General features: G+C 37.6%; 1 protein-coding gene across 3 annotated transcripts; it reads left to right on the top strand.

The window, feature by feature from the left end:
- The first annotated feature begins 415 nt into the window (after positions 1–415).
- C9orf72 (C9orf72-SMCR8 complex subunit) lies at positions 416–23,609 on the top strand. Of its 3 annotated transcripts, none has more exons than XM_067744561.1 (12): positions 425–474; positions 2,346–2,446; positions 5,163–5,650; positions 7,013–7,072; positions 10,550–10,645; positions 11,365–11,429; positions 12,723–12,795; positions 14,558–14,674; positions 17,556–17,791; positions 20,134–20,191; positions 21,578–21,687; positions 21,793–23,609. In XM_067744561.1, exons 3-12 carry the CDS (start codon positions 5,207–5,209, stop codon positions 21,977–21,979), a joined length of 1,446 nt encoding a protein of 481 aa, XP_067600662.1. In that variant the 5' UTR covers positions 425–474; positions 2,346–2,446; positions 5,163–5,206; the 3' UTR covers positions 21,980–23,609. The 3 variants fall into 3 exon arrangements, with proteins under 3 accessions (XP_067600661.1, XP_067600662.1, XP_067600663.1); XM_067744562.1 differs by having other exon boundaries at positions 2,346–2,548; XM_067744560.1 differs by lacking the exon at positions 2,346–2,446 and having other exon boundaries at positions 416–474.
- Positions 23,610–26,844: the final 3,235 nt, after the last annotated feature.

Below are 26,844 nucleotides of genomic sequence, written 5' to 3'. Positions count from 1 at the left end.
GGTGTCCCACGAGGAAATGGTAGTGCAGCAACAGCGACTTGTTCCGCCCGCGTGAAAGATGGCGCTTCGCGCGTCAGCCATCCCTGCTGCCCGGTTTCTTCCTTGGGGGGCGGGGCCTAGCGAGAGCAGGGGGTGTGTTTAGGAGGTGTGTGGCTTTGTTTTTCCCGCCCTTTCTCTCCTCCCCTTGCTCTCACAGTATTCGCTAAGGGTGAATGAGGAAAGAACTGATAAAATTTACCAGGAGAAGAGCACAAGGCGGGAAACGACCACGGCGTGAAGCGGGTTCGCGGACGCAACGCGCGCGGGGGCGGGGCCAGGGCCGCGGGGGCGGGACTGCGGTTGCGGTTCTATGCCCGCGGCGGCGGCGGCGGCGGCGGCGGCGGCGGCGGCGGCGGCGGCGGCGGCGGCGGCGGCGGCGGCGGCGGCGGCGGCGGCGGCGGCGGCGGCGGTGGAGGCGCAGGCGGTGGCGCGTAGGTGAGTGAGAAGCCGGCGTGTAGGTGGCTGTTTGGGCTCCGGGTACCTGGACCGCGCGGGGGCGGCGGCGGAGGCTCTCGCCAAGGCTCTGCTCGGCTGGTCCTCTCTTTGCCGCTCTCTTCCCTGATCGAAAGCCGGCATCGGGAATTTCAGCCCGGCGACCAGTGGAGTTGCCTTCATCCGGGCTTTCTGGCAGTGGCGGCGCAGAGGCAGGGGGATAGGGGTCGGTCCGTTTTTCCGCCCACAGTCCCCGAGCTGGCTCTTTCTCGGGGTCCCGGCGTGACACTCAGAGGGACCCGTCGGACCCCCTGTGCCGCGGGCTCAAGGGGAAGGAGCCTCGGGCACCGAGAGGCCTGGCCCGGGGAAAACCAGAGGGTGGGCGGCGCGCGGCTGCTCCGTACCAAGTCGGGGTCCGAGAGGGGATAAAGCGGCGTGGCGTGGGGTAATACTACTAGTCTACAGAAGTTGAAGTTTCTAAGGATTGCTGTTGTCTTGTAAATTTGGGCAGCAATTCTAGACTGTCTTTTGCTCCCGTTCTGTGGTTCATGACCTGCTTACTTCACTTCTCCAAGGATACACAGACTTACTTAAAAGAATTGACCATTATGACTTGGGCATCACTTGACTGATGGTATCGGTTGCAAAAAGAAGTGCACTGATTACGCGTCTGCTGTGACCATTCAGGGTCTGACTGGCCCCGGTGAACTCCACCAGGCTTCTGTATTCAGGAGACCGGGAGGTCATGCACTTGCCCGAGAGACATGGCCCTTTCAGAAACAATGAAGTTTGTTAGGCTCTCGTTAAAACAGTCTGGTTGTGGCCAGTGGATAAATTTCAATTCAAACTGTTCTCATCTCTCTTGTGATTCAGAGCAAGGGGGCACAATACATCTGGCACTTTAATTTGTACAAAGAGATTGGAAAATACTGTTAGATACGATCTTAGACATTGGAAAACTTTTAACATAAAAGGAACATCACAGAAGCAAGAATACAATATATGGGAAATTAATAATATGGAGTCAGAATACTTGAAGTATGATGGTGTTATGTGACACAGACACTGTTGCCAGCACCTTGGCAGTCTAGGAGAGCCCTGAATCAGTTGGAAACTACCTCATGATGCCTGTTCTCTTTACACATATGAAACAAAAACAAGAGAAGTGATAGACCACATTGCAGACTGTGCACTATGCCAGGACTAACCTGCTCCAAGGAAACAGTTACATGGGGGCTAAAGTGTTTTTTCCCCACCTTTTAAAGTTGATAAAATAGTGTCTTTCTTTGGCCCTGTTAGCAGTTCAGAATTTACTTTCAGAGAGAGAGAAAACCAGAGGAGACGCCTATCTTTCAAGCCTGCCCTTGGGCTCTATTTTAATTAAGGAATTCTAAGGAGTAGTAGGTTAGCCTGCCTATTTGAGAAACTGGAGCTGTGAGAGATGGCCTGATAGTGATATGATGAACTTAACCTCTGAGTCTTGAAGTGTTGCGAACTATCTGGTGTTACAAGCAGATCACTGTCAATAGTTGGTCTGGGCAGCTCCTGTTTTGGAAGGTGGGCTGGTTTAGGGTCCTGCTTCTCTTAGAGCTGGGAGAAAATAAACAGAAAACATGGTTACAAGAAGTGTGGGCCTTATGATGGTTGAATTCTGATTTGCAACAGCAGTGGACCAACCAACTTTCTAAATATCAATCAGAGAAGAGATGACTGATTTTTAGCAAAGGTTTAAGAAAAAGCAAAACTTCAAAACTACCCCTGTGCTAACAGTTTTAACAGATGATAATTAGTATAATCTTTACATCTGCATATGTTGGATGATTTTCAGGAAGTATATTGGGTACATCCTCATGAACTCTGTTTTTTGTTTACAGGAGTGTGGCAAGCCACTGTGTCACCCAATTTGAATCCTGGCTTCCCTCAAAGACTCTTACGGCTTTTGTTTGATAACTGTCTGGTGTAGCCAGCACTGCATGTAAATAAGATATACAGATAAAAGACTCTTGGTTTTGAACTGATTTTTTTGAGCCATGTCTGTATGTATGGATTGTCTTTACCAAAGATGATGACTCTAAGTGTTAGTAGACTCATTTTACTACTCTCCTAAGTGTACTCCTCTGTGACTTTTGGCAGGATTTAAAGCTAAACAATTCAACATAGCCTTTGTCCCTTATTCTCTTTCTAATGATACTAGCAATGAGATTGAATGTAATTAGTGGTCTATAATAGTTGAGTTTTCACAATCAGGTAAAAAGTTGTCCCATAATCTAACCATATTTGCTCCAGGGCTCAATTCCATTTAAGGAAGTGTTTTTATTTTCAACATAATGATGAAATGTTTGAGTAGCAGTATTGCCTTTATGATTATTCACCTTTTTTATCCAAAAAGGAAGAACAAAAGAAGAATATGTTACCATATAATTTTATAGCTCTGTGTCTACTTAATTCGTCTCCTTGGCCTCCAGTTTGCTATTGTTAATTATCATAACATCATTACAGTTTCAATTCAGATTATGTTCCTATAGTCTGCCATTATAAACTGACTGTTTAAATTGTATCCATAACAGTGGATATTTTAAACAAACTATACAACTTATACCCAGTATAGTCTCTTAAGTCTATTAAATTGATATAACACATTAAAAAAGTGAATATTTCCTAAGTGAATTTCTAAAATAAAAAATACACAAGAACTGTTCTTGTGTTAAGCCATTTCTGCACATATCCACATACCTACTGTAAAGCGTTTTGCCAAGCACTGTATAACAGTTCTTGACATCATGATAAAAGTGCTCATACAGTACTCTAAAATTAGAGTCGGTTTTTGTTGGGTTTTTTTTTTTTTTTTGCTTTTCATCAGTCTCTGAACTCTTCTGACAAGATGTAGATCAAATTCTTTAAGTAAAATGGTTTACTTTGACATGAATTTAGTTACAGATAAAATGTTAATTCCCAAAGCAAGCATACAGGCAAAGATAGATATATCATAGTTCACCTATTATTAACTACTATCCTTTACCACTATATGACGAATAGATTCCACAATTTTAGACTTGTTTAAATGAAATTGGTATTGAATATGCATAGGTATTCAATTTTAACACTAGGCAGGAATGATTCATTTTACATTAACATCACATTGAATGTACACTTTCAGAGTGATACAATGGGGTGGGTTAAGATATACAAGAGACCTGGATTCCAGCCTGGCTTGGTGACCTTGGGCAGTTCCTCTTCTCTGTTTTCTCAGTAGATTGAAAGGTTGACCGGGCCCATCCAATCATTTAGTTCTCTACATGTTTTAAATAACTAAAGCTTTTTTACCCGTTTAGTATAACTCTCTTTGCAATGATAAAAGGCTACGCTGCTGTCTTGAATAGCATATTAAATGTATTTATCTGTCATTTTAAACACCAATATTGGGCTTTACCCAAAGAGCATCACTGAGTGCATTGAGAACTTTTTGCTTATTTTCTCTTATGGTTCTAGATTGTTGTATTCTTGCAAGCTTTTGCCTTTTTTTTTTTTTTTTTTTCTTTTCTTAGCAGCTTTTAAGGTTTTCTCCTGTCAGGTGTGGACTGCTGTAGTAAAGTACCACAAACTGTGTGATGTAAAAATGAGGAAAATGTATTCTCTCTCTGTTCTGAAAGCTAGAAGTCTGAAATAAGGTGTTGGCAGGAGCATGCTCCTCTGAAGTTTCCACGGAAGAACCGTTCTTTGCCTCATCTTAGCTTCTGATAGTTACCAGAGATCCTTCACATTACTTTAATGGCTTGTTGCTGCATCACTCCAGTTTCTGCCTTTGTCTTCGCATGGCCCTGTTTTCCCTGTCTGTGTGTCTCCAAATCTTTCTCCTTGTAATGACACCAGCCATTGGATTAGGACCCCATCTTAACTTGATTACACCTATTTCCAAATAAGGTCACATTCACAGATACAGGGGGTTATTAGGACTTGAACATATATTTTGGGGGGACATAGTTCAGCCCACAAGAAGTGTCATGGTCTCTAGCTGAGCCCTCCCTTTCTCAGTTTGTTTCTCTTTAGTTCCTATGGTTTAGGAACCAAATATCCAATCATATTAGAATTGCATATAGGCTGGATGTTTAGAAACAGTGAGGATCTATTTTATGAGCTTTAGTATATAATAGTTTATATTAATGTTCAGAGGCTTTTTTTAAGGCCATTATTATTTTGGATTTCTAAGTGTATGCCCTGAATATAAGTGGCATGTTACTATGTATGGTAGTACATTATCATCATATCGCAAACACTTAATATGCACCTGCCATGCTAGTTCAATGTCTCTTTCATGTAGGAGACATGCTTCCAAATCGTTTTGACTGAAGAGGAGAAAACCACATATACGTAAATCATTTGAGGGTTTGGGGTTTTTTTGACCTTAGAATGTCCTTTATTTCTTTTGTAAAATTGATTTACAATGTTGTGTTTCTGCTGTACAGCAAAGTGAACCAGTTATACATATACATATATCCACTCTTTCTTAGATTCTTTTCCCATATAGGTCATTACAGAGTACTGAGTAGAGTTCCCTGTGCTGTACAGTAGGTTCTTATTAGTTATCTATTTTATATATAGTAGTGTATATATGTCAGTCCCAAAATATGCGTTTTTGATGGATGGCTTAAAATCGCTGAACCTAATCACTCGTTTTGTTTGTCATTGTTTAGATAACCTTGGAGCTTTTGGATAATGTGACAGTTGGGATGCAGTGATGTCGACTCTCTGTCCACCACCTTCTCCAGCTGTTGCCAAGACAGAGATTGCTTTAAGTGGTGAATCCCCTTTATTAGCAGCAACCTTTGCTTACTGGGACAATATTCTTGGTCCTAGAGTAAGGCACATCTGGGCTCCAAAGACAGAACAGTTACTTCTAAGCGATGGAGAAATAACTTTTCTTGCCAACCATACCCTCAACGGAGAAATCCTTCGAAATGCAGAGAGTGGGGCGATAGACGTAAAGTTTTTTGTCTTGTCTGAAAAAGGAGTAATTATTGTGTCCTTAATCTTCGATGGAAACTGGAATGGGGATAGGAGCACCTATGGACTATCAATTATACTTCCCCAGACGGAGCTGAGTTTCTATCTCCCACTTCACAGAGTGTGTGTGGATAGATTAACACACATTATCCGGAAGGGAAGGATATGGATGCACAAGGTGAGTGGGTTTGGAAGCATATTAAGCATGCTAACCTAGCTACTGAAAGTTTACCTCCTGATACATTTTTATCTAATTTTTAGAAATTATGTGCAATTAAGTTCAAACAGGAGCTGTTATTTGCTTCTACCCTATTAGGTACCGATAGATCTTAGGCTGATGTCTGTGGTCTTCTAACTGTGCAAAGTAGGAGATGATAGCTTCACATTGTAAATAGAAAGCCAAAGCTTAGAGAAATAAGGAAACAGAAGTTTTAGAGTCTGGATTTGTCTTGGGAGCCTTTGACTCTAAAAGCTTTTTGTTTCTGCATTGCATGACCCTGTCTTTCACTTACCACTGTGTGGGCGTAAGCAGTTCAGAACAATAGTTTCCTAAGCCTTTGCCCAAATAACCTTTGGTCCCTTTAATTTCTTTGCCAAGTTCCCAAATTTGTAAATTGAAGACTTTGGGCCAAATGGTTTTCAGGAGATATTCCTTTTAATTTTGTAGATTGAGGTAGAGGAAATCATTGTTGTCCCCTAATCTTATAGTTTAATATATAATGATAATTATATTTCCATATACTGTAATTTTGGCAGATGAGAAGAACAAATTTAATTCTCCTTTCTGCTTTGCAGTTTGATACTAACGTGGAAGTCCACTAAAGCCTTACTGATTTTATAAGGCTTTTACCAAATAGTAAGGAAAAATAGTATCTTTTAAAAGAAGAGTTTTTTTTTACTGTGTTTGCAGGCTTGCCTCCTTTCTTCTCACGTGCTTATGAAAATCATTTAAAATCTGGAAGCTGGGCTTCCCTGGTGGCGCAGTGGTTGAGAGTCCGCCTGCCGATGCAGGGGACACGGGTTCGTGCCCCAGTCTGGGAAGATCCCACATGCCGCGGAGCGGCTGGGCCCGTGAGCCATGGCCGCTGAGCCTGGGCGTCCGGAGCCTGTGCTCCGCAAAGGGAGAGGCCACAACAATGAGAGGCCCGCATACCGCAAAAAAAAAAAAAAAAAAAAAATGAAGTAAAATCTGGAAGCTGTATAGTCACTAGATTCGTCTGGATCTTATCTAATTTGAAAAGTACAAATCATTAGTTTCCTTTGTGAAACTACACAGATGTTACATTGACTCTTTCTGTCACATTATCTGTTTTTAACTGCAGATAAAAAGGGTGTTTTTATTTTATTTCATATTGTCTGTGAGAGCATGGATTTGTTGCGTTAATCCCCCCCCCTTTTTTTTTTGCCCTAAAGTGGAACATGTTGTTCCCATGAACTAAATTACCCAAGAAGATGTCTGCCATTTAACTGTATTGTGAAAAATAAACAAGTATCAAAATGTTGTGTTTTTTTTTATTTTAATGAATTTTCTCTCTCTCAGGAAAGGCAAGAAAATGTCCAGAAGATCGTCTTGGAAGGCACAGAGAGAATGGAAGATCAGGTAAGGTGCAGATTGCATATTACAAGACACTGCCAAACCCACTACCTATGTCTGTATAAAGCTAAGGGCTGCTTCTGTTAAGGCCTTGAAGACATTACTAGTTTGACAGAGTGAGCCTGAGCACGAACAGAATCTTTATGGAGATAAATGGAATAAACTGGATGAAAATTTCCATATCTTAGACCTGAAGAGTTAAATAGGTAAAGGATAATAATAATTGCATCCACAAATTAATATTTTGCTTCCCTTTTTTTCTGTTTGCATGGGATAAGTTTTGGATAACTTGTTCATAGTAAAAATTTTAAATTCTATATGAGTTTTATTTTTTTTTTTTAAGGTATTGCTTCTCAAACATTTCCACAGAAGTAGTTGTAACAGGAGAGTGAGTGCCCCTAAAGTATCTGGGGGTACAGACACAGCTCTAAGCATAATATTTCTTTGAAGTCTCGTGTTATATCTTTAAAACTCATGCAACTTACATTTTATTCCGTGATATATCTTTTTGTTTTAATATTACAGTTTGCCGGTGATATTCCTCACCTTCTTACCACTTGGGCTTCCAGTGGTATCAAGTCTCCAGGAAAACATGCTGTGTTTATCCCATGGTTTTGAACATCCTTAGGGAGCAGGCACCAGGGTTTGAGAAGCATGATTGCAAGGGTATGGCTTCCCTTATGGAAATTAATTGCAAACATTTCAGCCTAGGGCAGAGGCGTTTGGAAGGCGAATCCCCAAAGGAAAAAGTGTTCTTTGCTTTTACTTTCATTGCTTCTGGCCACCCTCCTTGCTCCTCTGTTAAAACTCCAGTCTAAACAAGCCTTCTTCCTGGTTCTCTTTAGCCTGCCTGAGACAAATGATATTTTAAACAATAACTTTTTCTAAAAGTTTGTCAAAATACAGGAACATGAACAAGGGAAATACAAAACCCTATAAAATAATCTTCTTTACAAAACTGTTAAGTTTGTACTTTTGTAAATAACTTTTACAAAAGTCAGAAGGAGGTAATTATGGGGCAAGTTCTAAGACTTACAAGGAAATGTTTCCCTTTACTCAGAGAAGCCCAGCCTTTGCTTGCTGGTCAGTAAGCAGGGTGCCAAGGAATGGGATGAATTTCACCAACTTCTAGATGTACCTGCTAGTTACGGAGTAACTAGTAGAGTTATCTCAAAATAACGAAATTTAAGACCCAGTAAAATTCTACTTTTTCTGGGATTTTTTTTCAAACCAGAAACCTGTACTTATAAAGTTGACCACTATTAACATTTAGGTTTATTTCTCGTTTAAGGGCTTTTCTTGAAAATGTTATCCTATCCCTTCTATGTCAAGAGGAAAGTATACTTGGACAAACTGGAGGTTTTTAAAGGGGAAACGTTCACCTGCTGAAAAGTTCAAGTTAGAGAAGTCCAAGGAGGAAATAACTGGAAGCATTTTCTTTTAGAGCCTCTTCTGTGTTCAGCCGTCTAGGATTTGTCATTGTTGTTAAGCTTCAATGAGCATAGCCATTTGCTTATGATGATAAATGTCTGAGATGCTGTGTATGACATACTATATATATGCCTACACCTAAGGGGAGGTATTTTCCCATAACTATCCTTTCTGAAAAGGAGGAGTCACCTGATAATCGAGTTCTTGCAAATCTCATATCATGTGCTTGCAGTGACTTTATTTTGAACAATAAATACTGTTTGAGGATGATACTTAGTCTAAAACAACTTTAATCAGTGCTAGTTTTAGATGCTTATAGCTGTCATCTGGTAAAATCATTTTACAAGGAAGCAAATTTAACGCAGCTTCAGTTATTAATCTTCTTGAATTGCATGTATTGATTGTTGTAATTGTAAGCAGACATTTAAAAACTTACTTTGAAAAGCAAAAACAATGAGTGGTTTTATGTTTGTAAGTTACTACAGGGATGGATTTTTTTTTTTTAAATAATAAAACCTCCTGTGTGATGCAAGGGGGCCTATTAGGATAAAATTTCCAGAGACAGCATCACATTTAAATTCTGAAGCAACTTATATGATAAGGGGCTCTGAAAACTAGGTTTGGTCACTCAAAAAATGGACTGACTGCAAGGATGACAGAGGTTCTAATTTGAATATGCATGTAAAGAGTTTGAATATAATCATTTCATAAAACGTGAACGAGGGGGAAAGTTTTATTGTTAGACCTTAAATAATAGGTGATTTTAAAACATGCGTAGCTAAAAATTGATAGACATATGACAATTTCATCTGCCTCTAAAAGTTTACATATTCAGGATGGGCAAAACATTTTGGGGGAGTGGTGGTGGCAGTGAATAAATGAGGGAGCACCCGTGTTTGAGACACTTTATATGTGTGGTGTTCTGTACTGAATTTTCAATTTCATTCTAGAAACTGCAGGTTTTAAAATTACATCTTTGAGATGTAATAAGTAGTAGCATTACCTTGAAAGAACACTGAAGGAAATTTGTCTGCCTTATTGATTCTTAAAAATATATGTTATGACTTTGATTTGCATTTGGGTAGATTATACCTTATTATGAATGTAGAGATTGAGGGGTTTTTTTTAGATTTTTTTTTTTTTGATGTGGACCAATTTTAAAGTCTTTATTGAATTTGTTACAACACTGCTTCTGTTTTATGTTTTGGTTTTTTGGCCGCGAGGCATGTGGGATCCTAGCTCCGTGACCAGGGATCGAACCTGCACCCCCTGCATTGGAAGGCGAAATCCCAACCACTGGACCACCATGGAAGTCCTGAGATTGAGTATTGATTCACACTTTACTACTGAGTTATCTGCTGAGGATTTCAAAGCCTTTTTTTGCTTGGCTTTCCTCATTTTTAATATAAAATGCATCAGTGACCTTTGATTAACAAAAGTTCTTATATCTCAAAATTTCAAAGGAGAACGTTTCTAAATTTGGTGTGGTGATTTAATTATTTTGTGTAAATGATAAACCAATGATTCCATTCTGACTAAAGAAAATTATTCCTGGGATTTCCCTGGCGATTCAGTGATTAAGACTCCATGCTCCCACAACATTGCAAAACAACTGTAGCCCCAATAAAAAAAAAAAAAAAAACTGTATACTTTTAATGAGTAACATATTCTAGGCATACTATGGGATATGGGAAACTTTCCCATAATAAAGATATTTAATTAACAACAACAAAAAAGTCTTCGTTCTCCCAATGCAGGGGGTATGGGTTCGATCCCTGGTTGGGGAACTAAGATCCCGCATGTCGCATGGTGCAGCCAAAAAAAAAGAGAAAAAAAGAAAATTATTCCTGGAAGAATGAAAAGGAGTTTTAAACAACATGTAAATCCTTTAGAAATAGAAATATTTTGGAGTAGTAGACTTGTTTGGGGCTGTTTGAACAAGTTATCAAGTATTTCTATCAAAGGGTGTTATTCTTTGCTTTCAGTTTTTTATTGCCCACTTTATCCTATATTGTGTGATTTTTCTTCACGTCATTTTACTTTTTTATGCAGGGTCAGAGTATTATTCCAATGCTTACTGGAGAGGTAATTCCTGTCATGGAACTGCTTTCATCTATGAAATCCCACAGTGTCCCTGAAGAAATAGATGTAAGTTCTCACTTGTAACGTTAAATAGGATATTACTATGATGTGTATTAGTAATATTCTAATTTTAGTAATATACATTTTTTTGTCATATATACTGTTCATATGAATTATTAGCCACTTTAACAAACACACTTAAAATCCTGAATTTTATGGCCAGAGGCTTTTTGGTCAGTAATGGTAATATGATAAAATTAAATTCATGAAGTTAATTTCTCCACTTTTGCATTTCCTAAGCAGGAGAATTTCAGACCTTAGAGAATCAGTCAGTATTTAATGCAGTACTTTTTGTAACAAAGCAGTGTGCGAATCACTGGCAGTTAATGGAAGTTCACTCACCTTCACTAATCTGATTTCCTTAATCATTCATTTGTTGAGGACATTAGGAATTACACACTATGCATGTATAGAGAAATCTTTAGGAAACTATTTTTGTTGCTCCCTGACTTGGTAATTAAGATGTGTCTCCTGATTGTGACAGCTCAGAAGAGGAAATTGTTCTTGTAAACATTGTTGCTTAAGCTGTCTGACCAGCTTTCACATCATTTGTTCTGCAAGTTTATAGTGACGCACACAGATTGTTTTATGGGGATTTGTGATGCTCAGAAATGAGGGCAGTGTGTTATATTGAGCCTAGACTTCAGAAAACTTGTCTATTAAAAGTGTTATTTCAGCGTTTTGTTACAGCCAGAATAAATTTTTTTTTTTTTGGTTCATTTTAGATAGCTGATACAGTTCTCAATGATGATGATATTGGTGACAGTTGTCATGAAGGCTTTCTTCTCAAGTAAGAATTTTGTTTCTTTTTGTAAAAGCTGGGTGAAGCAGATGCAAATCTTACGCTCACCTGTGACAAAATTGGGAAGGAAGAAAATAATAACAGAATGCCTACCTTCATTATTCTAGGGTCAAAAATGCATATTTGAACCATTGCTTAGTTTTGTGTTACTTCTTTACTTATCACATGCCTATGATATATTTGATGTTACTCTATTTAATATTTAAAGAAGCTGAATTTCCGTAGTACTCAGGCAAGAATTCTTGGACCCTTGTTTGGTTCCGGTTTCTTGTTTTTCTTCTCATTAAAGCTGAAACTAAGAATCCTTTCAAATTAAGTTGCATTGTAGATAGACTTATTTCGGCCTAGAAAAGACAATTATTCATATTTGTACTGATCCTTTCCATTTTACAACAGATTTCAGTGCTTAAAAGTGTGAGCTCTAAAACCAGACTTCCTGGCTTACTGCTGTGTAACCCTGGGCAAGCCACCTGAACTCTCTGTTCCTCCATTACCTCATTTATAAAATGGGAATATTAGTAGTACCTACTTCATAGGATTGTTTTAAGCCTTGAGTGAGATAAATCATATTAAGCATTTAAAACAGTGCATGGCACATATAAGCACATAATAATAGCTAATAGCTTACATTTTCTATTTATATTTCTTCTAAGAAAATGATAATAACAATAATAATAGCCAGTATTTATTGAGTGCCTGTGTGCTAAGTCCCTTAACTGAGTACTGCGTCTACATGTATAATCTCATCTCCTACTTGAGTGTTTCTTTACAATTACAGATTATCACAAAATTTTATTTTAAAAAATAAGGAGTGAAAGGATAAAGTATTTGCTTTTATGTCTACAGTCTTCTCCTTTAGGTGCATGATGGAGTCTTAGAGGCGTGAGTTTGTTTAATCTCCAGGCCTTACATGGCTTGAATCAGGGGCTCATTAGTCCTGATTCTGATCAGTGTCAGCCATTCATGTTATTTTTAATCCCATTTGACTTTAAATTAACCACTTAACCTCTCTACACCTCAGTTTCTTCCACGATAAAATGGTAATATTTTACTAACTGCATTGTTTTAAGGTTCAAATAGAATCTGTGAGAGGCATGTGGTGGAAAATGCAAAGTACTATAGAAATAAAAGATGACATTATAATCAGAGTTTTGGTGTTCATCATGTAAAGCTATTCAGAGTTATTTGAAGCTCACTTTATTATTTTTTTTTTTAGTTTGTGAAATTGTTTTACAGTCAGTGTTTTTAATCTTTTTTTTTTTTTTTTTTTTCAATTTATAGTGCCATCAGCTCCCACTTGCAGACCTGTGGCTGTTCTGTTGTAGTAGGTAGCAGTGCGGAGAAAGTAAATAAGGTAATTTATTTTATAAACCAGCAAACGATCTGACTTTTTAAAACTGCTAACATATTATGGATTGTAATTTAAAGGTTAGGTTGCCATCAAGATGATCTAATAGTATAAGGAGGCAATATAATCTGACCAAATTACTGTGACACCCTGTGGCAAAAATGAGTTTAAAGTAAACTGTTTGAATAGGAAGTCATTTATCAGTTTCATTGTGGTAATTCATAAATACTTGTCTCAGTACTGTATAAATGGTTTTGAGGATATTTTAAGGTCAGATGTTTTTAAAAATATTTGTCTTCTATTTCCTAATGTTATCTTTAATAAATGTGAAGATAGCCATGTACTTTTGGTACTAATTACAAAGAAATGGTATCTGATCATTCATCTTGATTTCACTATCTTGCTTTTCCCCCTAAATCTATTCCTTTTAGGAACCTATTGCTATTAAGTGATCGATGGAGGTTATATCTTATTCAGTAACATTTGTGACCATTTGTTTTAGTGCTATATGAGTTAATAAATAATTAATGAACAGTTACCTTTCCAAGCATTAGGTAATAAACTAAGGAATTTTGTACTTTTCTTCACTGATGATTAATTAGAGAGAGAAAAGTGCACATATCTATCAATTTAAGCAAACCTAATTTTTCTAAGTTTTACACAGGAAATATATTAGGAATGATTATTTGCTTGACAAATATATTTATAATTTTTTTCTGTAATATAATAAGCTACCCTGTATAATTACTTGACCTTTGATTTACCAAAATTATATTTCTGGTACAACCATTTATGACAGGTTAGCTTACCTCTGTTATTATATTGCATCTAGTGACTTCTTATTATTTCTGTTACCCAAGGAAGGTAGCTTTCAATTTGTGTCCTCCAAAGCCTTCAGGTTCCACAGGGCGTTCCCAGTTGCTTCTTGGAGGGAGAAAGCCTCTATGGTTGGGGCTCTGTTTTTCAAACATTTTTCTCATCCCACATCCTCTTCTAGCTTAATAACTTCTCTTTTATCTCTTCTCTTTTTAATTTAAGAAAAGGTTGCCATCACTAGTTTGAAAACCACTGCTCTAATATAAAAACTCTGAATATAGTCTGAATTCCAAGGTAGTTAGATGGCTTTTTATTTTTCCTAATAGAACTATGATCAAATCCTGTTAGAATGACAGGTTTCTAATCCCCAACCAATGGCTTGCTTCTTTTAAATTAAATTTGAAAGAATTAATTCTCATTCTGTTGAAGGAGTTAGACACTTAGATATTCATTGTAATGGGATTTTACATATAGAACTATTAACAGAAGCCATAATTCTCCTTGATTTAACTGCATTTAGTTTTCTCGTCCAAACGGTTTACTTGTTTGAAATACACTTGTTGCTGGGTGGAGATACAATCAATAATTATATTAGGTCATTATTTCCTAATATAAGATTAGGAATAAGGGTTCCATGGTCAAGTAAGTTTGAAAAAGTCTGCATATTGTTTCAGTCACCTGGAGAGTCACAATATGTATTCAAATGTTAAAGGTTTTGAGATACCATACAATAAATTTACTAACATTTCCCAAACTTACTTGACCACAGAATACCTATTTTAAGCAACAAGTGTGATATCCCATAGACTATTCCAGGTGACTATGGAATACTTATTTCTCAGAATAGATTTTATTGACAATAACAATTGAAATTTCTATTCAGATCTCTTTCATAAGCAAACCAGTGACCTTTTTACTTCATATTTTAATGCTAAAATATTTTCACTTACAGATAGTAAGAACATTATGCCTTTTTCTGACTCCAGCAGAGAGAAAATGCTCCAGATTATGTGAAGCAGAATCATCATTTAAATACGAGTCAGGGCTCTTTGTACAAGGCCTACTAAAGGTATAGTTTCCATTTATCACGGGTGAACCCAATTTTTTGTTTTGTTTTGTTTTGTTTTTGCGGTACGCGGGCCTCTCACTGTTGTGGCCTCTCCCGTTGTGGAGCAACGGTCTCCGGACGCGCAGGCTCAGCGGCCATGGCTCACGGGCCCAGCCGCTCCGCGGCATGTGAGATCCTCCCAGACCGGGGCACAAACCCGTGTCCCCTGCATCGGCAGGCGGACTCTCAACCACTGCGCCACCAGGGAAGCCCGAACCCAATTTTTTTAAATCATTTTTGAGAATCTTTATACATATATTTTGAACATTAGCATTTAATGTGTCTCATGTTTATATGCCAAGGAGCTGACTTCCTTTACACAGGTCTGAACATGGAGTATATGTCATATGAATTTATAGTTAGTATCTGTGAAACATCACAGAATAGCTTTCTTTGTGTTTCTCTCTGGTTTCCCGTAGCTGCCTGTCTGGCCTCAGGATTTTTTTTTTTAATATGTGCTTGAATCAGGTTCCATAACTAAATGGGAACATTTCTTTTTTTACTGAACGGATTTGAATTTTTGTGTTACCATTCTATGTTTAAAGTACCATATTCATTTATTGAAAAAAATGTTAAGCTGCTTCCTATCTTGAAGCAGTGTACAGGACTCAAGCAATTCCTGGATGTATGTATGTGTGTGTGTGTGTGTATACACACACATATATACAAAAGAAAAATTATTTTATATTTTTCCTTTATTTACTTGAGTCTGCTCTTCAAGGAGCAAAACAGATAAATATAAATAAGCAATTATTTTCAATAATTATGGGGAATTGTTCTTCACTTTATTGAATCTGTTATTGATGTTTCAATTATAGTCAAAGGTGCGAAGAAGTAGATTTCCTAATGGCTATGTGAGTCTCTCAGAGTGAATGCTTTCTTGAGGATATAGGCATAGTAAAATGAAAGAAAAAAATAGTAAAAATTGTTGCAAATAAAAATTATTTTCAGCTTTTACATTTTCAATGATGTGCATGCTCTGAGCTGAGAATAATAGTGTTGTTTAAATACAGAAACTACTTAAAGGGAACTCATTTTTGATTTGAATTGTACAAATCTGAAAATTAGAACTTCTCCTATCAAAGGCATAATAAGGTACTTAGTACTTTTATTTCCTCAGCATCATCTCATTTATTGTATAATTTTATCCCTAAAAGGGACCTATACCAAATGCATAGTGGAAAACTTGAAACTATAATTTAATGAAAAAATATTTGTTAAGAGTTTTCCAGGCAAGTTTAAATTGTATAGCTTCCCAGAGAATACTTTGACATTATAACAATAGGTACTTGTTATATGGCAGCTGGCTACCTAGTGACTATACCTGGAAAGAAGTACATTTTTTACTTACTGTAAAAATACATATTCATTGAGACTTAACAGAATATATGAATAATCAAGAAGAATGTAAAAAGTCACTTGTAATCTCATAATCCAATGAATAACCCCTGTTAATATTTGGCATATATCTTTCTGGTCTTTTTTTCTTCTGTTAGTGTTTTTTTCATATCTTCCCCTCCCCCCCAAAAAATTAGATTATACTCCGCATGTTTTAACTTCCTTTTTCACACTGTATTGTGAACATCTTTCAATATGAACACATAAACATTGGCAACTTAATTTTTAGCAGCTAAGCAATAAAACATTTTTATTTATTTAATCACTTCTCTTTTTGGATACTTAGGTTGTTTCTGGCGTTTTACTATCTAACCCAGTGCTATAACACACACATCACTGGAATTTGGCACACAATCATGATTCATTGTCCAGGATAAATTTCTAGAGCTGTATTTGCTAAGTTAAAGCCAGCTGTTTTTTTTTTAATTAAAAGATAGCTCTTCATACCTTTTGGCGTAAAAGACAGTAAATTTTCTTTTTCTGGGGTTTTATCTTGTTCCTTCATCTGGTACACAGCCCTCTGCCTTTTCATCTTGTCTGGCTTTTTGTGAATGTGGTTTTTGTTCCACAGGCTGCAGGACTGTAGTTCTTCTTGCTTCTGCTGTGTGCCCTCTGGTGGATGAGGCTATCTAAGAGGCTTGATGGGAAGGACTGGTGGTGGGTAGAGCTGACTGTTGCTCTGGTGGGCAGAACTCAGTAAAACTTTAATCCACCGGACTGCTGAGGGGCTGGGTTCCCTCCCTGTTGGTTGTTTGGCCTGAGGCAACCCAACACTGGAGCCTACCTGGGCTCTTTGGTGGGGCTAATGGCAGACTCTGGGAGGGCTCATGCCAAGGAGTACTTCCCAGAACTTCTGTTCTCAGTGTCCTTGTCCCCACGGTGAGCCACAGCCACCCCCCACCTCTGCAGGAGACCCTCCAACACTAACACGTAGGTCCGGTTCAGTCTCCCCTGGGGTCACTGCTCCTTACCCCTCGGTCCTGATGTGCACACTACTTTGTGGGTGCCCTCCGAGAGTAGAGTCTCTGTTTCCCCCAGTTCTGTAGTTCTGCAGTCAAATCCCAGTAGCCTTCAAAGTCTGATTCTCTAGGAATTCCTCCTCCCGTTGCCGGACCCCCAGGTTGGGAAGCCTGACGTGGGGCTCAGAACCTTCACTCCAGTGGGTGGACTTCTGTGGTCTAAGTGTTCTCCGGTCTGTGAGTCACCCACCCAGCAGTTACGGGATTTGATTTTACTGTGATTGCACCCCTCCTACTGTCACATTGTGGCTTCTCCTTTGTCTTTGGATGTGGGTATCCTTTTTGATGAGTTCCAGTGTTCCTGTCGATGATTGTCCAGCAGTTAGTTGTGATTCCGGTGTTCTCGCAAGAGGGAGTGAGAGCACATCCTTCTACTCCGCCATCTTGGTTCCTCTCTCAGTAAATTTTCTTTTCGTTTATAACAGGATTCAACTGGAAGCTTTGTGCTTCCCTTCCGGCAAGTCATGTACGCGCCCTATCCCACCACACACATAGATGTGGACGTCAACACCGTCAAGCAGATGCCACCCTGTCACGAACATATTTATAATCAGCGTAGATACATGAGATCAGAGCTGGCAGCATTCTGGAGAGCCACTTCAGAAGAAGACATGGCTCAGGATACCATCATCTACACGGACGAAAGCTTCACTCCTGATTTGTATGTCGTGCCTTGCTTTTTGATATTGTCATTAAGCAATATTAGGAAACTGTATCTTTTATGAGTAGAAAGAAAACAAACAATTTGTTGCTTAAAAGGAAAGAAACATTACTAGGAGAATTATACTGGAAGAAGTATTTGGTTAATCAAGCGTTTTTTCTTAAATGTCAGCTTTTCTTAATATAATTGTGTTTCCCATAAGATAGGTTAGATTAGTCCTTAAAAATAAGTATTTATTTAACAAATGTATATTGAGCCCCTAGGCGCAGTACTTGGTGCTAAGGTTAATAGTGGCCAGCCAGACAGCCCCAGCTCCTTACATTGCTTATAGACTAGTGTGTAAGAGTCATAAAAGGCTGATTAACTGAACCTTATTAACTAAAGAGGTAATTCTAAGTCTGTTTTTCCTTGATATATAAATATAAAATATGGCAAAACTGTCAAAATATATTAATAGAGCATTCTTTTACTTTGCATTTTATATTGTGTTATTCATTTCTTACCATAAAGTCTGATCAGTAAATTAACAAGAAAAAAAGTAATGATAATATGTTGAATGTGGACTCAACTAGAAAAAAAAAAGATGATAAATCTGAATTATAAAACACTTAAGTGATGTTCTGAAATCAGGAAAAGAAATTGTAGTATACTATCAGGGTTCTCCTTAATCAGTTTAAAATGCCTGGCACATAGAATGTGCTCAATAAATGTTAACTAGTATAATCCAGGTTTGAGTGTATAAGGCAGCAGTAAAATTGGAGCAAGCAACCCTGTCCTGTGTCTTGAAGAAAACTTTTGAGCTGAGGCAACAGACATGTGAAGCACCAATAGTCAGACAGAAGGTGTTGCCCAAAAGCATAGTAAGGAAACACCATGTCCAAGGAATCCCCAGCCTCGTGTGTCTCTAGGTGCAGAAAGATGGCTTCATTAGGACCCAGCTTTTCCCAGCTCTCTGGTGTTCTTGTTGAGTCCTTTGAAAGATGTAGGGGAATTGGTTTAGAAAACAAAACAATAAGAATTTCAGGTCCCGAAGTTTTCACATATAGGTAATTTTGGCACACGTGTCAAAATTCTCAAAATTAATCTGATCCTTCAAGCATTTTCTTCTTTCCTAAAGTGTTTGGGGTTTTTTTTTTCTATTTTTTGGTGGGCTCCTGGAGAGCGCTTTTGGGGGAATTTTTTAACACTTTGCTTCACCTAATTCACATATGACCAATACAAGCAATTTATGAAACAGATATATTCAGAACACTAGACTTAAATAGCTGAATTCTCTCTCCAAAGCCAGAGAAAGGTTGTTGTCAGTGCCCACACTGGCCACCAGTTGGACAGCCAGTAATTGTGAAATGCTGATTTTTCCCCCTTCTGAGTTTCCTTCTTCTGTAGTAGGGAACACCCATCTGCTAAAACTAGGAAATTTTAGGTACTTTCCTATTACCTCTGCGCACACACCTCCCTCCCTGCTACTCCTGTCAGTTATATGATGATCCCTGCTATTTTCAGTCTTTCTTTTCAGTTAAAAATTACTTACCTTAGTAAATGTTATATTACCCTCTGACTTGAGTATAACCTAGCATCCCAGTAAATTCCTTAGGGAAGTAGAAGGCAAGGAAAGGGAAGGAAGAAGAGAAAAGATCAAAGAGGGTTGGGAAAGGGACAGTCTTTTTTAAGAACCTACTATATCCTAGGTTGTGTGGTAGATAAACATTATCTCCACTGTGAATTACAACTTAACTTCTTACTCTGCTCATTGCCAGTGTAGCTAACATTTTCTTAGGTAGCTGGTTCATGTTACTTGCCAGATGATGGGCTTGTGGATACAAACCCAGTGATCAAGACGTTGCAGATAACCATCTGTGTGTGTTCCTTAATCCCACCTGAATGTTTCCCAGCATTCGTCCTCTTACCTTTTTTTCTTCCTAAACTGCTTATTAGAAGTTATTAGTATGTGAAGTTAACCTTTTGTTTTGGTTTTTGGTGGTAGTGGTATGTGTTTATTTTTGTTGCTGTTCTATATTTTTGAGATGGCAGGAATTGGTAATTATATTTATTAATTGCCTAAGGCAATTGGTATTTTTTTATAATGTGTATGATAGATACATACATACCCTTCCTGGGACTGCTTATACTATTTAAGAGAAAATAATTACTTTGTGGCCTGACAAACTCCAGTAATAGACAAATGTATCCTTGAGTTAAAATGAGTATGTATTTTATATTTTCAAATATATATATCTAATTCTTATAAATATGTTTATAATCCCACTTCTAAGAATTTAATTTATTGGCTGGTGTGAGAGGTTGTGGAAATCATTTCAACATTTGTCCTGTTTTCTTCACAGGAATATTTTTCAAGATGTCTTACACAGAGACACTCTAGTAAAAGCCTTCCTGGATCAGGTAAATGTTAAACCTGAGATTGTCAGAGTGAATGGTATGACATGTTTTCTTTTTCAATATATCCCACACTGCCTATAATATAATTTAGAATTAAGTCCTTTTGTAGAGTCTCTGATCTTTCTAAAGTGTGAAAATTATTTTTCTTCTGAATTGTTAGAGGGGAGTAGCCTGTATATTAACAATTAAAGATGCAGCATCCCCCAGTTCAAATAATAAATATTTTAATTCCAAGCACTAACTTATAACCCAAGGGTGTTTTCTTTTGGTAAGGGGGATATTGTACAAATGTTTATTTGCCTTAATTGAGCAAAAAATGTCTTTAAAACTTATTTACATGATAGCATCTTTATTGTCTCATTCCTTTGAAAAAAATCTAGATTTTGAAGAAAATTTTAGATTATATGGGTCTTATTTCTTAAGGTAACAGAGATTTGTCATAATTATCTTTCTGGGGATCAGGCCAAGAAATAGTGTCATAGATGTAGCTTTGAAATAACATAATCGTTAGGTTGACTAGGAATTTTGGATCCAGGTCTGTGGTCTGTGACATATTGCAAAGTTCAAGGATAATTCCAAATCATGTAATTCCATGCTTCCCAAGCAGAAATAAAATCCTTCTACCACTACACATGTACCCCCACCCCCCCAGAATAGAAAAATATGAATATCTCAAAACCATAGTCTAGGACTTTCCTGGTGGCGCAGTGGTAAAGAATTCGCCTGCTAACACAGGGGACATGGGTTCGAGCCCTGGTCCAGGAAGATCCCACATGCCGTGGAGCAACTAAGCCCGTGCGCCACAACTACTGAGCCTGCACTCTAGAGCCCGCGTGCCGCAACTACTGAATCCCGCGCACCTAGAGCCCATGCTCCGCAACAAAGACAAGCCACCACGATGAGAAGCCCGAGCACCGCAACGAAGAGTACCCCCCGCTCACCGCAACTAGAGAAAGCCCGCGCACAGCAACAAAGACCCAACACAGCCAAAAATAAATAAATAAATAAATAAATTTTAAAAACCCCATAGTCTAAGCATGGCTCACCTCTGGTAGCTCCAATTTTATTTGAAGATGTGGGCAGAAAAAACTTAAATAACACAGCTAGAAGTAACTTATATCATGATTTTTAATAATAAATAAAATGAACACGAATATAGTCTAAGGCAGAAGGAAAAATTTGAGTCAATTCTTAAAGATAAACAGAACTGTTAGATCACTCCTAGACCCGTACCTCCACCTCCTCCTGTGTGTCAGGGCGCATCTGTGGAAGTGGTTAGCTGCTCTAACGTGAGTTATCTGCCAGGCACTGTCAGCGCTGAGACAGAAACATGCTGTGTATAAGTAGAACGGGGCAAATTATTTATAAAAACGCTTCATTATCCTGCAGGTCTTTCATTTGAAACCCGGTCTATCTCTCAGGAGTACTTTCCTTGCACAGTTTCTGCTCGTCCTTCACAGAAAAGCCTTGACACTAATAAAATATATAGAAGATGATACGTAAGTCAGACTCCTAAATGGAAGAAAAACCTTCATACGTTGCTTTTGTTTTGTTCCCTTTGGACATTTTCTGTATTATAATTTCTTTTTTATTATTATTTGTAGGCAGAAGGGGAAAAAGCCCTTTAAATCGCTTCGGAACCTGAAGATAGACCTTGATTTAACAGCAGAGGGCGATCTTAACATAATAATGGCTCTAGCTGAGAAAATTAAACCAGGCCTCCATTCCTTTATCTTTGGAAGACCTTTCTATACTAGTGTCCAAGAACGAGATGTTCTAATGACTTTTTAAATGTGTAACTTGTTAATATTGCGTCCCGATCATAATTGCTGGTAAAGTAGCTCCGTGGTATTGGGAGACATGGTTCCCTCGGGTTATGCCCTAGAGTCCTGCTCAGCAAATGATAGTTACACTGCAGTTGTCACAGAAAGCCTGCAAGGGGATGTTAGGTGCAGTTACAATAAATGCACCTTTTCCTAGATGTGCTCTCTTGGGAGACAGACGTATGTTTACAATTATAATAAATATTATTGCTATCTTTTAAAGATATAGGATATAAACTTGACCACAGCTACTGTTTTTTGAAACTTATGATTCATGGTTTACAAGTATCCAAGTGAAATCTGAGTTAGCTTTCACAGATATAATACTAGTTGACTTTCCATCTCTTGGTGTTCCTTGGTTTGGGTGATTACGGTAATACTTCTACAATCAGCTAAAAATTAGAGCGTTCAAATCATTTCAGTTCCACAAAAAGAAGTTAGCTTGAACATAGGTTAAGTTTTAGAAAGAAAATATTGATCAAGCAGATGTTTTATTGAAATCAATTGTTCGATCCTACTTTGCAGACTTAGTCCTTGGGATTCAGTCTGTGTAGAAACGTCAGGCAGTATGTATAGTCCCGATTATGGTGAACCACAATCAGGGTGTTTTTCTGTTTGTTTGTTGAGCTCTGTCACAGAAAATGTAGAGAATTGGATTTTATGTTTCAGTAGTTATTGCCAAGTTTTTCAGTTAATTTTCATTATTTTTGAGCCAAATTGAAATGTATACCTCCTGTGCCTTTTGTTTTTCTTGGAAAATATAATCTCTTGGAAGAAGTTCAGATTTCACTAGTCTCTCATTTTTATCTTGTTTTCCTCTTGTATAGTCTTCCTTTGATTTAGCAGTCATTATAACTCCGAGATTATTAAATGCAATAGAGAAATACTAACTAGTAAGATTTTTTTTCAGGAACAAGAATAGTATCTTCTTCCTTAAATTTCTGCCCATCTTTTTGAAGTTGTTGCCACGTCTCTTTGCCTGCATCGTAGGAGGACTAGCAGGAGAAACGTTACTGACATGCTATTTTACTAGGTGCTACTTTGGCAGAACTAAGTGGTCAATTTCTTTTGTTTCCTTAATGTGCTTGGACCATTTTGCTAGCTATAAAATAACCAATTAACATAATTCTGTGCTAGAACAGTATTGACAAAATAGTATACACAAGCATAAAATATATTTTTATTTAAAACTGTGGAAGTAACTTAAAGAGAAAAAGTATTTATAAGAAAGGGATAAAAGTGATAGAGCCCCTCTGCCCTCACCCACCAAATTTAACCCAAACCAACATAGGTCCTAATAGCCTTTCACATCACTAATAAAGGTGTGGACATCTCGATTTTTAGACACATACTCAACTAGATTGACAGATGCTCTGGCTCAGTCATGAAAAAATGTACAGATTCCACCTTGTTGAACGCTGTATTCAGTGCTATTTACATGATAGATTATTTAAGTGCTAATTATTTTCTTTTGCTGATTTATTGTACCATTGTATGGGATGCAAGTTGTACAGTGAAATAAGTTATTAAAGCATGTGTGCACATTGTTATATATCTTTTCTCCTAGATGGAGAATTTTGAATAAAAGATCTTTGAAATTTTGTGTCTTTCAGTTATTTACTTGGAAAAGCAGTGCTATGATATTGAAAGACTGATTGGCTTCCTGCTCTGCTGACAGTCATGTTGTATCTAAACAATTTTTTTAATTGATTTTCTCTTTTGAAAGAAAATATATTTAAAGGTTCTGTGTGATGCTGGAATTATATGTGGTTTGATTGTTTTGTTTTTTATTTTTTTGTCTGCTTAACTCCCAGGACTGCATTTTGACTTTTTAATTTCTATATTAATATATCAGATATAAGATAATACTTGTGTAAATTCTTTTTTTAAATTATTGTTATAATAATATTAATACAATCTAAGTTGAAGTTATTCCTTCCAGGTCCCCAGTATAGGTGTCCAGTATGAAAGTGAGAGTGTAAGGAATCTAAACCCCTTAATCTGAAAAACAAATAAGATTGACACTTTTACTCCAGGAAAACAAAATTAATTCATAAATGTAATAGTTGAGTTGAAAGGTTTCTCTAGAAGAAGACTGATTCATTGCATTGCTAAGATTCTCAGAGAAGAAACCCAAACTTCATATAATGCTGGAAGTTAAAAATGAGACCTCTATGGTCTATCTCTGTAGTGCTGCAGGTCAAACAGGAAGACAGTGAATGTCACTCTTCTCTAATACTATTTTGGTTTTTACATGGAATTGTACCAATTGATATTTCTTGTGTCATCTGCAGGGTGCAGGTTAAAGTACCAAAAGCAGTTCACCACCCCCACGTGACACACACTATCCACTGGACTTTCTGAATCTATCATCGCAACAACACTATGAGGCAGGTATGTTTAATTCCATTTTACAAATGAGGAGACTAGAGCTTAAGGAAGTATAATACACAGCCTGTGGTCACTCAGTTGGTTAAGCTGGATTTCATCCCAAACAGTTACCAGAGTTGTCCTGTGGCACAGCTCCTGGGACAGTTCCTCCATGTAGCAGGTACTCAGTGCTGTTGAATTGGAGGGAGGGGAAGGAAGCAAGTATTACATACAGGCTTACTAGCACTCTGCAGTGCCCAAGTGTGATTCCCTGCTTTGCTACTTGGAGAAGTTACTTAACCTCTCTGAGGCTCATTTGTTAAATATTTGAAATGAGGACATGATGATAACCTCATGATTGTTAAGAGGACCTAAATGAGGGCTTCCGTGGTGGTGCAGTGGTTGGGAATCCACCTGCCAATGCAGGGGACACATGTTTGAGCCGTAGTCTGGGAGGATCCCACGTGCCACGGAGAAACTAAGCCCATGCGCCACAACTACCAAGCTTGTGCTTTAGAGCCCGTGAGCCACAACTACTGAGCCCTTATGCCACAACTGCTGAAGCCCATGTGCCTAGAGCCCATGCTCCGCAACAAGAGAAGCCATCACAATGAGAATCCTGTGCACCGCAACGAAGAGTAGCCCCCACTCGCCACAACTTGAGAAAGCCCACGTGCAGCAACAAAGACCCAACACAGCCAAAAATAAATTTAAATAAATTAAAAGAAAAAAAGAGGACTTAGTGAGACTATGTAAGGTACTTAGCTCAGTACCTGATGAGTGTTTCATATGCTCTTTTACCTAATCTGACAATCATTACCATTTAATCAGGGTGTTTAGAACATTTACATTTAATGTAATTATTGATATGGTTAGATTCAATCTATCATCTTGCTATTTGTTTTCTATTTGTACCATTTGTTCTTTGTTATTTTTTTCTTCTTTTTCTACTTTCTTTTAGATTGAGTATTTTTTTCATGATTCCCTTTTATCGCTTTTGTTGGCTTATTAGTTGTAACTCTTTTATTTCAGTGATTGCTTTAGGGTTATAGTATATACATCTTTAACATACCCGTCTACATTCAAGTGATATACCACATGACGTACAGTTTAAGAACCTTACAATGAAAAACTTCTATTTCTCTCTTCTTGCCTTTGTGCTGTTGGGGCCTCACATTCTACATCTACATATGCTATAAGCTGCACGCTTACTATTTTTGCTTAAACAGCCAATTATCTTTTCAAGAGATTTAAAGATAAATATTCTAAATACCTCAATTAAAAGGCAGAACTTGTCAGATTGGATAAAAAAAACAAGTCCCAACTATATGCTACCAACAAAAACCACATGTAGAAAATAAAGGACAGATTAAAAGTAAAAGGGTAGAGAAAGATATACCATATTAACACCAATCAAAAGAAAGCAGGAGTGGCTATATTAATAGCAGGCAAACTGGTACAGATGAACCGGTTTGCAGGGCAGAAATAGAGACACAGATGTAGAGAGCAAATGTATGGACACCAAGTGGGCAAAGCAGCAGGGGTGGGGGGAGATGAACTGGGAGATTGGGATTGACATATATACACTAATATGTATAAAATAGATAACTAATCTGAACCTGCTGTATAGCACAGGGAACTCCACTTCGCTGTACAGTAGAAACTAACAACATTGTAAGACAACTATACCCCAATAAAAAAAAATTAAGAAAATCAGGCAAAGTAGATTTCAGAGCAATCCCTTTATCAGGGATAAAGATTATTTCACAATGCTAAAGGAGTCAATTCAGCACGAGGACACAAAAATCCTAATAACAGCTTCAACATACTTGAAGTAAAAACTGATAAAACTATAAGGAGAAATTGACAAATCTACAATTATAGTTGGAGATTTGAAAACCTCCTTCAATGTTTGATAGAATAAGAAGACAGATTTTAGAGCTACATTATGCATAGGCTCAATTTTAATGAAAGACTTAACAGGAAAAAAAAATCTTAGTAAGGATATAGAAGACTTGAACAAGACTATCAACCAACTTGATGAAAATGACATTTATAAAACATAGCCATACCCAACAACTGTAGATTACACATTCTTTTCAAGAACACATGGAATGTGTACCAAGATAGACCACATTCTGAGCCATGAAACAAGTCTCCATAACATAAAAGGATTCAAGTCTTGCAAAGTATGTTCTCTTGACCACAGTGGAAATAAATTAGAAATCAATAACAGATATCTGGGAAAACCTCAAATAGTTGGAAACTAAATAGTAGTTTTAAAAGATTAGATAATTTCTAAATCATGTGTCTGGGGGATAAGAGGAAATGGATTGGAGAACAGAAAGGGATGTATCAGAATGTAGTGGAGTGATTTTTATGAAGACTGGAACTCATCCTGCCTTTGATGTCTCCCCTCTGCAACCCATTCTTCATATTGATAACAGCATGATCCTTCTAAGA

Source organism: Pseudorca crassidens, chromosome 7 (assembly GCF_039906515.1).
Source record: "Pseudorca crassidens isolate mPseCra1 chromosome 7, mPseCra1.hap1, whole genome shotgun sequence".
In the NCBI taxonomy this organism is placed as follows: domain Eukaryota; kingdom Metazoa; phylum Chordata; class Mammalia; order Artiodactyla; family Delphinidae; genus Pseudorca; species Pseudorca crassidens.
This window is presented reverse-complemented; position numbering and strand designations above follow the sequence as displayed.